The following is a 14,400-nucleotide window of genomic DNA, read 5'->3' on the forward strand; positions in this document are numbered from 1 at the left end:
TCTTTCCATGGAACCCCCGTAGGACAGCCTGACCATGTGGGCTTCAAACTTAGCACAGGATTTGTCCCTAATAACAAGAGACTTTTAATAAAGTATATTTTGTTTTCATAATCCAGTTTAATAAATTGCATATTATTCTGAATTCACAAACTGCACCTTCCCCTCTTGGTTTACTTACATAGTTCAAAGGGCTGTGTCAAGGTGAAACTCTGAGCTGTGATATTTCTTCTGTGTTACTCATACCATCTTAGATAAATTCTTCTATTACACTGTGAACAGTGGAACAAGACCAATCTGTCAGTTTCACTTCCTTTTTCTCATAAACTAGCAAGGTGTTTCACTGCTAGGGTGAAGAACATGTCATAGCCCTGTTTACGTGAACCACCAAAACCTTCAGCTAGAAGGTGCTTTGGATGATGGAGGAACCTGCTGACCAACTTAGAAAAGGCTCTCTTCCAGTGATGGGAATCAGGAGGAGAACACTGGCCATCTTTACAGATTGGATTTAGCCTGTTTAAAGATAGCCAATCTGTAATAAACATACACAGCTGTAAAATTGCATCTTGCATGGTAGGTGAACTCAAATAGCAGGCATTGCTGTTCACCAGCAATCGTAAGACAGCAGCTGGAACAGCATTCTTCCACCCTTCAATTACAAGGAGAGGGTAGTCCCAGGCTTGCAGGCCCCTCTGCTTTATAACCTGTTGAACTGGTGAAAGAAACCAAAATAATTAAAGGCCCAGTCCCAACCCATAATTTTTTTTCTACTTCTGCATGTCAGATTCTAAAAGACCCACATAAGTTATTTTTCTCCATTGCATATGAGAAAAAATTCTGAATGTGTTGGGTGTTTTCCTTTGCAAACTTCTTTGAAAAACACTGAGGCCAAATTTAAAAAAAAAAAAACCAAACCAGGTGCCTAAAGGTTAGGTCCTAAGTCCATATTTAGTTGTGGGCATGAAGGAATCCCTGTCTGAAATTCTATGGCTTACGTTACGTGGAAGGTTAAGTTTTGAGGATAAAAACAGTTCCTCTGACCTTGAAATCTATGAATCCATGGAAAACTCCCATTGACTTCAATGAGAGTTAGAGCAGATGCTATATATACATAAAATCAAGATAAGTCAAGGGATAAAATTTTCAAAAGCACCTAAGTGATTTAAGAATGCAAGTCCCATATTTAGAAGTAACTGAAAGTCTGAAGGTGTTATGAAGGCACAAAGGTGCCTAACTATGCAGTTAGACAACCAGCGGGGTTTACAAAAGCTCTTAAGTTAGTTGTATGCCTAACTCCCATCACTTTCAATGGTAGTTAGAGGTGGGGTGACAAGACAAGAAGTGTGAAAAATTGGGACAGGGGATGGGGTTAATAGGAACCTGTATAAGACAAAGCCCCAAATATTGGGACTGTCCCTATAAAATCGGGACATCTGGTCACCTTAGTTTAGATGCCTCTCCTGCTTAGATGCTTTTGAAAATCTCATTAGGCACTTATCTATATCTTTAGGTTCCCTAACTACCTTCATCAGTCTAGTCCTCAGTTACATTTGAAAATTGAACTTGGTCTCCCCAGACACTTAAGTTTGCTTTTGAAAAGTTTACCCAAGATCTTCTCAGTCAGCCCAAAGGTAAATCAAGGTCTGCTGATGCACCATGCCACTTTTCCTCCTTGAATAGCTATTTCCTGTGAAGTTTGTGCTCGTCTGCTTATTTTGTTTATTTTCCTATGCTTTGTCTCATAGTGCCTTTGGACTCCTGGCTGCTCTTGGGTGCCTCCTCAGTACTTGCTGATCCATCCATCTTAAACTTTGATGTTGCACAAGTCAGCAGAGAGATTTCTGACGACTTGTCCACTGCTAGAGATTTTTGTCTGTCAGGTGAGGAACTTATTTTCTTATATTGAAGATGGCTGTTTTCTTTGGCTTTGTAGAACATGATGTACTGACCTATGACAATGAAGCATGTTGTTGAGAGCAACTGATTTTTTTAATAACTCTCCTCTAGCATTTCTTGAATTGGGAAGAGGGACCTGAAATAATTTTCCTAATGAAAGGCCTAACAGAAAGTCTTTTGGTGAAGTGGCATACTTTTCAGCTGCTTTTGGAAAACTTTGACGCCTCATATGCATCTACTAGCCACCAGGCTATTTGATGAACAGCAACAAAATGTTTGAGGAGCTGATGGAATTAATTTATAAGTAACAATTAAAAGATAACTGTGTGTAACTAGGCTAAAAACTGACTAAGAGACAGATGTGACAACACTTACAACTATTTGAAGGCTCCAGGAACCGTTTAGAATGCCACTAGGGCGGTGGGAGGTATAGTGAGGAGTATTGGGTTGAAATTTAGCAAAGGTATGTTTAAGCTGAGCCTGAATATCAGGGACAAATCTCCCCAGTGGGAACACCTTCTAAACAGTATATCAAAGTCTTCTCTCTCTAACTTCCTATGCTCAATAAAAGTTTATTCCCAGCAAGTCCTGGGAGAGGGCTAATATGAGAAGAGGAAGCTCTGAGTTTGAATAAAAGCTTCCATTTGCTGCAGAAGGCTATTTCTCTGCAATATCATCCTTCCTATTGTGCAGCTGGAAGTGTAATTCCCAGCTCGGGTAGATGTACAGTTGCTAGTTCTAAAAATAGCAGGGTGGCTGCAGCAGTATGGGCGGTGGCTTGGGCTAGCCACTTGCATACAGTCCCATTTGAGTTCTAAAGTACATACTTGAGTTGTTAGTTTGAACCATTTTACTGTGTTAGCTCGATCAGAACTAGTGCGTATCTGTCAGCTGGAGCTGGGAATTATACCTCCAAGCTACAGTGCAGCACTGGGCTTTTCCATTTTATTTTTTTATTAAACACGGTACTTTTAACCACTGGAAAGAGTGATTTCCAAAGGCAAAAGATGGCAGACAGTGGATCAGTTCCATTTGAAAGTCAAGGGGAGTTAGGAGCTTCATTTTCCTCTGTGCCTTTGAAAAATCTCCTCTTAAATTGTTTGGGAGGTTTGATATTTTTGGGGTGACCACAAGTCCCATTTTGGCCAGGACAGTCCCTTTTTTAAGCCCAATCATCCTGACTTTTTTGATAAAAATGGGCCTTTGTCCCATTTGCTTTTACTGACTGGATCAATTGGCAAGAGCGAATGGGACAAATGCCCACTTTTGCCAAAAAAAAAATGGGGTGTGGAGGGCAAGCAGTGATGCCAAGATGCGGGCCTCCCCCGCCTCATGGGGCAGGCAGGCAGGGCTCAGGCCAGCCCCATGTTGCGGTGGAGGGGCTCAGACTAACCTCAGGTGGTGTCCCATTTTCCTTTTGAGAAATATGGTCACCTTAGATATTTTGAAAACGTGGCATCTTCTTTTCTTTCTGTCTGTCTGTCTGCTTGCGATCTCTCTCCACAGCCTGTTCAAAGAACCAGTCCTGCACAGTGATTACCCTTGAAATCCAACCATCAGCAATAAGATGCATCTTCTACCCTGATACACAGATATGCACACATGGCCTGCAAGGCCACAGCTGTCAAGTTTTACTCAAGGAGCCAGCGACTTATGTCTATAGGAGGCAAGGTAAGAGCAAGGCAGTACCATATTGAAGTAGGCTCCATTGTAGAAGCTTGTCTGGTAGATGGGAGAATGGTAGAAGCATATCACTACAGTTGCCACCCATCTGATTTGTATGGGATGGTCCCAGTTTGGGTGAGGTTGTTATGCTGCATCCAAAAAGCATGTGAACACCTTCCAAAATATCTTTCATGGTGAAGCCCCAAATCATCATCATTGTGATGTCGCGTCACAACAGTGGGGTGCAATACATTAGGATTATGTGAACACCTCCCAAAATATCTTTTGTGGTGAAGCTCAAAATCATCATCAAGTCAAAAAGACTTTGAACAAGGGTAAATTTCTAATTTAGTAATATTTTCATCAGTACCTAAGTACTTAGAAGCCCAAATTCTATTAACATTTAAAGAGACAGTGTCCATAAGGCCTAAATTTCAAAAGGTATTTAGGCGTTGCTAACCTCAGCAATTCTTAACTGATTTAGGAGCCTAAATCTCCTTTTCAAAAGAGATTTAGGTTCCTGAGTGCCTAAATCCCTTTTGAAAAGGAGATTTAGGCTTCCAAGGAAAACAATTTTTTTCTTATTTTTTCCCCCTCTCCAAATAGATTCATTTGCATCCATCTCTGCACCTGATTTAACTTCATCCGTGTACATTCCATCGCATGGAGTTTTGCTCGGCAGGTCCCAAGTTATCCGGGTTGGTTCTGAGTGGAAAAATGTTAGTCAGTTTTTTGGGATTCCATATGCAGCACCTCCGATAGCAGAGAACCGGTTTCATCCTCCAGAGCCCTTTACCTGGCTGCAATCTTGGAATGCTACTATGGTTCGGTGAGAAGGCGCATTGTTGAATAGACCTTTGATGTCTTTGTTTGTGAGTGATGATCTAAACCCAATCAGACACTAAGATACCATAATGATGAACATGGTATAAATGACTAGATATGTTGATAAAATTATTACATTTGGTTGCTAACAGAAAAAACAGCTTACACTACATACACACTGCCCAAGAGTTGTATTTAACTCTATACCACATAGTGTATTAAAAATAATCATGAGATTCCAAAATTAGTGCTCCTTCCACTTTATGTTTTTCTTTCTTTTTTTTTTTCTACATCTCTCATATTTCAGCCCTGGTGAGATCTGGAGGGGGTTGATGTAGTTTGAGGTGGTTGGTTTTTAACTCATTGAATCCAACAGCTATGCTCTTGCTCAGATAGAATGTGGGAATTACTGGGTGAAATTCTCTGACCTCTGCTATGCAGGAAGTCAGATTAAATAATCAGAGGGGTCCCTCCTATCATGAAAATTCTGTGAAAACAAAAATATTGACTGAAATGGTGTGAGTAAAATACAAGATTCTGAACATTACTTGTAATGCACAGCCTGATGTTCAGTGAGAGACAGGCTTGGTGGGCATTGGGCATGTTATCTTGCAGGATTTCATTTATCTTTGTTGTGTGAAGCCAGCTATCATTAATTAGTCCAGGAGAGCCAAAGTGACCTGTCACAAATATAAACTGATTAATGAAAGACAAGAGATTCTAATACATTTGTATGAAATATCTGTGCATCTGGAATCTTTAAGTGTTTAACTCAGGCAATTAGTTTAAAAAATGCAACAACAACAAAAATGTCATGAAACTAGATATATATTTTTAAACTATTAAAGCACTGTACAAAACGCATATCAATCAAACTGAGCCGTGCTGCACCAACACACAGGAAGCTGGCACAGGAAGAAATGAGAGGATGGAGGATAGTCATCAATGGCTATTGGCCAGGATGGGCAGGGATGGCATCCCTAGCATCTGCTTGCCAGAAGCTGGGAATGGGCAACCGGAGATGGATCATTTGATGATTATCTGTTCTGTTCATTCCCTCTGGGGCACTTGGCTTTGGCCACTGTCGGAAGACAGGATACTGAGCTAGATGGACTTTTGGTCTGACCCAGTATGGCCGTTCTTATGAGATTGCCACAAGACATGAACTTTTGCTTGAGCAAATGTGATCAGTTCCCAGCTGGTACAGAGAATAACAGACTTTTGTCTTAGTAGATGGAGAAAAACAAAGTAGGAAGCCTAATGCAGGGATGTTGTAAAGGCCAAATATATTACTGGGTTAAAAAAAGACCTAGATAAGTTCATGGAGGATAAGTCCATCAATGACTATTAGCCAAGATGGTCAGGAAACCAGTCCCATACTGTGGTGTCCCTTAACCTCTGACTGTCAGAATCTAGGACTGGATGACAGGTGGATTACTTGATAATTGTCCTGTTCATTCCATCAGAAGCATCTGGCATTGACCACTGTGAGAAGACAGGATATTGGGCTAGATTGGCCATTAGTCTGACCCAGTAGGGCCATTCTTCTGTACTTATGTAAAAGGGACATGGATAGACCCAGTGAAGGGCCCCAGCTGACCTTTTTCTGGGAGAGAGTTCAAGAATTAAAGATCATTGACCAAGACCCGTGATGACTGAGGCTAGTAATCAAGAGAAGACCTGTGCCAGCCCTGTGGGGGACAGGTAATAGCGCCAGTACTTCAGATCTATGTTATCAAGGGTTTTTAATAACACACTCAAGAAGTGAATGCAACTAGAGACTTTTTTGTGGGTGGCTGAAAGCGCTTGGCGTTTGATGGTCTTGTGTTGCAGCATGCACCTGAGCCATGTGGGTGTCAGCAGCGTAACCACATTAGCCATGCAACTTGACAGATGCTCAAGGGATCTGATGAGATGTAGCTTGTTTATTCAGGTGCACAGTGATTATGTACAGTTGATATACACAAACTGTTGCAGTAACATATACAGCTTCAACTCTTGGTGATTGCAGCCAAAATGCTGTGTATAGTCAGCTGCTGTACATCTTTGGTAAGGGCTATCGGCCTCTACTGCCTCCATGTGAAAATCATCTCTTGTCTCAGTGTGAAGGATTTGGCCAAGATTTTCAAAGCTGTTTAGGGGCCGTGGGTGCCTCATTCCCATTAATTTCAATGGGAACTAGCTGTCCAGATCCCTTAGGTGACTTTAAAAATCTCAGCCTTTGTCTTTTGTTGTTTAAGATCAAAAGCACTGATCATAAGCTTAGATACAAGGAGGATTGCCTTGGAGAATCACACAGACCTTAAATTGCCAGGTCTCCTGGTATAAGTAATGAATGCAGATCATTATAATATTAGGGGCTGTACATCATCATAGCACAATATTTTTGTCTCTTTATAACAAAAAATCAAAGAAGCAGGCCAGCATTACTGATATGAGAAGTTTCCCATATATATTTATTGTCAAGGTAGAGCTGGGTCATACTAAGATGAGAGATCTCCAAGAAACAGCAAGTTGCTGCAGCACCTATGAAGTTGATTCAGTAGGTGGCGATATTTCCTCTGAGTCCATGCTGAACCACTTCCCTTGTATGTTAGGGGAATTCTGGAGGTGCCATAATTTTGATGAGATGTAAACATAGGGCTCTGAATACTTGTTATTGTTTTAAAAAAAACAACCATTGTGTTTTTCATGAATAAGTTCACTAGGGTTATGTCCTGCCCATGTTCTTACCTGAGGAATGCGTATGTTGCCCACCCAGATTTTCCCCTGCAATGTCAATTCAGTGTGCTTCACTGTCTGTTTTAAACTGTTGCATGGCCTTGTTGTGCTACACAGCTCCCTCGTGGGAAAACTCTGTAGAATTTAACAAGAGATGATAATTTTTCCGTAATATATTTGAACTACCCTGAAGAATTTAATTGCAAATTATATCCCTGAAATTGATCTCTGTCTGACAATTTAAAAAGCCTTAGAGATAATTTCATAGTTTTTTAGGGTGGTTTCTATAGAACCCTATCAGTTCCATCCTTATTAAATGTGTAAGTCCATAAAGGGTTAAACAGCACAGATGTGGCTGCATTTCGGTATGTGGGACTCCTCTTAGTCCAAAATAGCCCAGATGGTGGTGACCTTTCAACACATGCAAAAGATGTTTGTTTGATAGGGTTTTTGGAGAGGGCTGACGGGATGCTCTCTGGGATGATGAAGGGGTGGAGAGGGGTGTCTGGCTGCTTGAGTTTCCGTTGAAAGAACTGTTTGAATGCTGCTGGGATTTTGTTGTATTTATTGTATTGTGAATGATTTGTTAGGGCACGTGTAACATTGGATAGGCATCCTTTTTGTTTTTTTAAATATAAATAAATAAATCTATCCTTTCTTTGCCTTTCGGGGGTTTGTTAGATAAATGCTAGGAATGTGTTTGAGATCCACAGATATAAAGGTGCCATTGAAGTGTAAAATTTTTTATTGAACTTCAGCTCAAAATAAAATGAGCTGCAACAGTACAAAAGTAATGCTGGTTTGTGGGCCAAAATTAACACAGCCTGTATCTTTAGGGCTAGTTGTTGGCAGCCTGGAGATGGACTGCACCGATCTTCTCCTGTCAGTGAAGACTGCTTGTACCTGAATGTGTTTGTGCCTGCCAGCACTGTAAGTATTGAATTACTACAACATGGTGTAGCAAAATGTTGTTGTCATTGTCGTAGTATTATTCCTCGATTTGAACATTAGAGTTCAAATATAAGGTACTCACATGAAGTCCTCTAAGCTTAACCTCTAGCTTAGATCTGATAGGCTGCCACCAGGTCAGGAATTTGATGGGGCCTGACCCTGTTCTCTCTCTGGTGGTCCCAACCCTTCCCTGGGGACTCCAGATAACGTTTCTGCTTCCAAGAGATAGCGTTCTTCCTTCAGGACATTGGGCAGGAGGATTAGCACTATGGTCATGCGGCTGGTTCCCGTTGCCTGCGGCTTCAAATGGGTGGGGAGGGGACATGGATACTGTACAGAGGTTCAATTTCTCGCTTTAAGAAGAACTTCAAGTCAATTTGAAAGAAAGCGTTTATATAGAAAGAGAAATACCGACTATGACTTGCATTAACATTATCAGGTCATCTCTTAGAAATCTGAATAACCCCAGTTTCTGCATTTAAAAAATTAGCCAATTTAAATAGACAGCATCACAACGTAAGTACAGCAAGCATTATCATAAGCGATCTTACTTTGTTTCCGGTTTTGTACCTCACTGCTTATTTGATAGATAGTAATGAGAAGAAGATTGGAATTTTCAGTAAGCTTGGTCGCCTCAACAGCCGAAGGGAAGCAACAAGACCCAGCAAAATCCACATCTGTAATACAACACAAAGCTCTCCATGCCCCGAATTTACTTTGCTTTCCTTTGTACTCACAGACTTTTGGTTGAATATTTGAAGATAAGACGAGAGTTAGGAGGAAACTTGTTTACTCATAGCCGAGGAAACAACAAAGACCCCGAGTATACAAATTCCCGCCCCTGACTTTAAACAATCCAGTTCTCTGATTGGTCTTCTGGTCAGGTGTTTGGTTACCCTTTCCAGGTAAAAGAAACTTAACCCTTACCTTACCTATCTACTTATGACAGTCATGCTGTCTGGAGTGGCTCATGAGTGAGAATACCAGCCTCAGGGCAGATGGTTAAAATGCAGGGCACAACTCCCAAATTGGTTGTGAGTTCTATAATTAGCTTTCACCAATCGAGTAACAAAGGTAATGTCCTCAGGCACTATGTTGCTTTAACATGGAGTCATAGACAGCCCTCTTGGGCATTGCGATCTATCTTGCCACACAAGCAAGCTGGACTCTGTGATAAGTGTTCACTTTACACCAAAGGTCACAAAATATTCAGGTTGCTTCCAGTCCCAAAGACCCAGTCACTTATCCCAGTCATGCACCTTAGATCTCATACCAAAGACAATGCTTGTAGCCAATCCAGTAATAAACTAGCTAAAGGTTTATTAACTAGGAAAAATAAATTAGAATTATTTACAAGGTTAAAACAGATAAACATACACACACAAATGAGTTGCAGTCTTAGGTTTCAGGTGGTGACAGAGCTGTTGAAAGATGCCAGCTTTTTATGTCCATTAGGGCTAACCCAGCTTAGTCCTGGGGATCTCTTATTTACACCTTTCGTAGGAATCCAGCATTTTGCATTAGGTGAAGTTGTTTCTCCTGTTTGGTGAGTTACAGTTTCAGAACAAACTTTTTACAGTTATAGAGCAAATACTTAAGCATTGCCTTATAGAACAAGATACAGAGATTATAAGGAGGATTAATACAGGCAGCATCCTGCAAGTATTTCATAAAGTCAAAACACTTAACATATTGTTATAACATTAATATCTGTTATAACTATACGAACCCAAAAGCAAGCCAGACTGGTTCTCAGCTATGCATTTGTCAGTATTCAGTAAGGCCTAGGGGCCTTGACACCTGGTCTGCTAGCATCACAGTGGAATTATCTGAAAATGTTTTAACCGCGATAAGCGGAAATGTTTAAAGTGGTATCCATAGCATCCTAGAAGTAAGAGCCGAAGAAGCCTTAGCAATGGTAAGTCACCCAGTCCAGTCTCCTGCCAGTGCAGGACTCTTCCTCACAATAGTTTTTTGTGCTTTGGCTAAGCTGTGTCTCAATATGTCTGCAGAGCAGGAAATGCAAGTGGGCAGAGAGGAGGAGATACACCAAGGGCTAGTCTGTCCTACACAGGCTCTGCTGATACAGCTGTCACAGTTCAGGGTAATTGCATCTGTATTTCTCCATCGTGGTCTGCTGCTTTAGATTCCCTGCTCTTCAGCCATCACCTCTTGAGCAGAGACCTGCGTCTCTCTCCCTTTTTTACAGGCGTTTTTACAGTCTGTACAGTTCCCTCTCTACACTGTGATATCCCTGGCAAGCCAGTCTTCCTCAACAGGCCAGCATCCACACTTTGCTCTCTCCTCAGAGGCCACAAACAGTGCAATTGCCAGAAGTTATACACAGCCTTTTCTAAGCAAGCACATTAATTCTTAAAGTGAAAGTATTACAGAAAATACATATTTAAAACAATAAAAGAACCAGTGTGCCTACTAAACTGCTTTCCAGAGGTCACGCCAACTCCAGCCTTGTGCTCTGACAGGTGTCAGTCCTTTCAATCCTTCCCTAAGGAGTCTATGTTGGTCTGTCCATTGGCTGGATCAGAAAGAAAGCTCCAAGTCAGTTTAAACTCAGGCTATTTATCCCAAAGTCCTGTCTTTGTCTGTTGACAATACATGCGAACTTTGCCACATGGTGGTACTTCTCTGGAGGCATTACAATTTGACACAGGCAATTTGCCTAATCACCGCCTCCAACTGTTTTTAGTTCCTGGAGGGCTGCAGTCACCTGCCCCTATGGAATTACATACAGCTGGTGGCCCATGTTGATGCATAAAAAATGCAGTAAGATCTCCTAAAGATACTGCAAGAAATTGTTGTATTTCTTACAACTGCTATGTCAGAATAGCTATCCTGGCATAGCACTGTAGTGTAGCTGCAGTGTGTATCAACAAAAGATGGATTTCTGCCAGCATAGTAGCACCATTTCCCTGAACAGTATTAGCTGTGCCAATAGCAGATGCACTTTTCTCCTTTGTGTCTGTACTCGGGGTTTTGCTGGCAGACCTTTGTCAGTCACACCCCTGACTGACATAGTTATGCCAACAACATGTTGCAGTGTAGAGCTGGCCGAAGACAGGGAAAGAGAGGGAGGCAGAAAAGAAGATGTGAAAGGAAGGAAACTAAAGGCAGAAATAGCAGTGTTCTTAAAAACTAGACGGTTTTCCCAAGGGGGATACTGAATGTATCACAGCTAACAGTGATGATGACTAGCAGTTTAGTTACTATATACGGGCCATAATCTACCCTTGATCTTTGTGGAAACCTCCCACTGATGTGGGTGGAAGGTCTGCTGTGGACTGAGTGTAGTCAGCAGTGCTAAATTTATGCCCCAGCCCACAAATCACAAAAGTGTTCCTCTCCAAAAAGTGGCGTGGGAGCCTCTGCACTCAGATAAACTGTCAACTGAAAATTTTAAGTTAATCTTTGTAATAAGTAAAAAATAAACCTTCCTGCTGGCCTGGGTATTCTAGCTGAGCTTTCAACAAGAGAGTGAACAGGGACTGGGGGGCCTAGGGTATTAATATAGGGATGTGCCTAATGTACAAGCATGCATTTCTGCATTCAGTATTATTTGAGCTGCTTGAGTGCAACTTCATGTATGTTTTAGAAGTGACCAACAGTCTGTTTTCTCGCCGCAAAACCAGATTGTTATCGACTTTCTGTGCAAAGTCATTGCTTAGTAAAAACTTCAGGTCATCGTCCCGGGAAGCTTGCCAGCTCCCATTAGCTACTGCTTTCCAAAGAGCAGGGGCTTATTTGAAAGCATTATGTTTACAACAACCTCAGCTATCCAAAGGGGCTCTCTCTTTTTTTGAGAGAGAGAGAGAGAGTCTGTGGGCCTAATACTTCTCACACTCCTATGGGTGCAAATCAGAAGAAGCTTCATTGAGGTCAGTGGAGTGTCGCGGCATAAATGAGAGAAGAAACAGACCCTTTATTTTCCCAGCAGAAAGTAGGAACAGGATAATATGCCCCAGAATGGCATTTCTCTGCTCTTTATTGTGGTAAACTGATGTTTTTACCCACGTGCAAAGAGCAATAGCAGATGGTTTCAGTCTTGACGAAGTTAAAACAACAAAAACAACCAATATGTTGTCCCCTGGAGAGAGACAGAGCTCAGTGGCTCGCACAGTAACATTCTGCATCTGAAATGAAACACAAAATGGGAGCATCCTCCTGTAGCTGGGAAGGGACTCTAACATTTAAAGCTTCAGTGCCCAGAAAGCAGAACACATAGTTACTTGCATCATGCAAACCTCCACTTACAGCTGGCGTTTCTGAGCTTCTTTTCCCATCAGTAGCCATCCTCGCTTGTCACGCTAGCAAAGCAGGACTGGGTTTTGTCTCGGGTTGCCTGATGCAGCTCAAGCAGAGGGCTGATGGTAGCGTTGCGGGCCTAAATAAAGAGTTAGGTTAATGTCAGCTGTGCACCCTTCAAGGAAGAATCTTCCTTGCCTTCCCATCCTTACTGTGCCGTCAATGTGGTGCACACCTCTTAATGCAAGGGCTGTTACACATCCTGGAACTTGACTGGTTCTGTCAGAGTTAAAATGCTCCTGCCAAGCCCCTTCCGAAATTCCTTGCAGTGGAGCAGAGAAGATAATTGAAAACGTTTCTGAACTCCAGAAAGCCTGTCAGAAATGCCTTTTATTTTCTGTGTTTCACGAAAACCAAAGGAGTCAAGGCTGAGGTCTAGCATGATGGCTAACCTAGCTGCAGAAGGCAAGAGCAGTTTTATACTGTTGCCCATCGCCGTAGTATGTGAGCGTTAGCTGCAGAGTTCAGAGCTGTGTTCGCATCCTAATCCCTGAAATTCAGGAGTGCTCTGCTTCTGGCTTTGGGGTGCATTCTAGCCTGTCCTGAGTTCAGATCTGGGTCCAGACATGTCCAGATTTCATGAGCGATTGGCACTGGGCACAAAGGACATACTGGTATAAAAATGTGGCCAGCCCTAACTCATTCTCTTTATTTCTTTTATAAGGGTGAGGCTTCATTTTGGGCCCAATCCTGCCAGGCACAAATCTGCTCCTGTGAAATGATGAGCACCCTCCCCTCCCAGGATCAGGCCCATTGGGACTGCCAGCTTCAGTCCAGCTGCTAGAGAGCACATAGCCAATTAGTGTGGACCCCAGCTGATACTGTGCATGTGTGCCGTGGGAGCTGAGCTAGACATGTGTCTGTTGAAAGTCTCTCTGCGTGTTTTACTGCTAACAGTTTGACCATCCATGCTTCATTCCTAAATGCAAAACCAGAACTGATCAAACAATGTTAGTCAATAGCCACACGACAATCCTGGCTGGTGCTAGCATTGTGCATGTGAGGAACTTGCTGGCCAGTTTTTCCAGTTAGCTGCAGTGTTTTCTGTAGTATTGTTCTGTGTTGCATGCAATAGGCCAGATTCTACTCTTATTTGCAGTGGAATGTCGCCACTGACTTCAGTGGAGTTACTCCAGATTTCCACCTATGGTCCAAATTCAGTATGAACCAACGGCCTTTAAAGTCAATGGAAAGAGTTGGCTTCATTTGGCTTTGGACCAGGCCCTACATTCTCTCTGCCCTAATATGTAGCTTCTACCTGTCCTAGCTGTGTTGGTTAATTAACTATAACTCAGGATAGAGAACAAATAATGTGATACATTCCCTTCATATATATGTAATTAATTGGATACCAAATAAGAACCTGGACAATACAACACACCTTACATTTTTAATATGAACATAAAATGAAAATATGAAAATTCATTTTTAATATGAAAATATGGGAGCATCCTGCTGAAATGATTAATTCCAAAAAGTGAAGGAGAGATGATTAGTGATTGCTACAATTCAATACAAAGATCTGCTTTAGATGACAGCACTAAGAACCAGTAGCTCTGTGCTTGAAATCTGTGCTCATGAGGGGATCACTACCCAAATTATCTCTTGTGCTTCTCAAAAGGTTGGATTCATGTACAAGACAAACCAGCTAGGGAATTTGCCACTTCTCTGTGCAGAATAACCATGGGGAAAAGAAGCAATTGTATCTAAACCTTGTGTATTGTAGGAGAGATGCAGTGAGTGGGTGGCATTCTGTTTACCCCCAATACTTGAAGGCTGAATTTTCTCAGTAAGATGCTCCACATCTGCTACCGCAGTTTCTGCTTTCCCCTATCATCTCTTCTCCTTTCCCCTTGTTATCACTAGGAAATTAGGTAATCTTGTTATTGTCAAAGTTAGACTCAGGACTCACAGTTTGTCAGTGTCATAAATAGATAGGTAAGGTAAGGGTTAAGTTTCTTTTACCTGGAAAGGGTAACCAAACACCTGACCAGAGGACCAATCAGAGAACTGGATTGTTTAAAG

General features: G+C 41.8%; 1 protein-coding gene across 2 annotated transcripts in view; it reads left to right on the forward strand.

Moving 5' to 3' along the window:
* The window catches only part of TG (thyroglobulin), a 216,760-nt gene that overhangs the window by 107,912 nt on the left and 94,448 nt on the right, over window positions 1–14,400 (forward strand). For both annotated transcript variants that reach the window (XM_075063253.1, XM_075063254.1), the window contains exons 36-39: window positions 1,743–1,877; window positions 3,400–3,564; window positions 4,165–4,387; window positions 7,941–8,034. In XM_075063253.1, the coding sequence (XP_074919354.1) occupies window positions 1,743–1,877; window positions 3,400–3,564; window positions 4,165–4,387; window positions 7,941–8,034 (617 nt within the window). The remainder of the gene's footprint in view (window positions 1–1,742; window positions 1,878–3,399; window positions 3,565–4,164; window positions 4,388–7,940; window positions 8,035–14,400) is intronic.

This window comes from Chelonoidis abingdonii, chromosome 2 (assembly GCF_003597395.2).
Source record: "Chelonoidis abingdonii isolate Lonesome George chromosome 2, CheloAbing_2.0, whole genome shotgun sequence".
Classification (NCBI taxonomy): domain Eukaryota; kingdom Metazoa; phylum Chordata; order Testudines; family Testudinidae; genus Chelonoidis; species Chelonoidis abingdonii.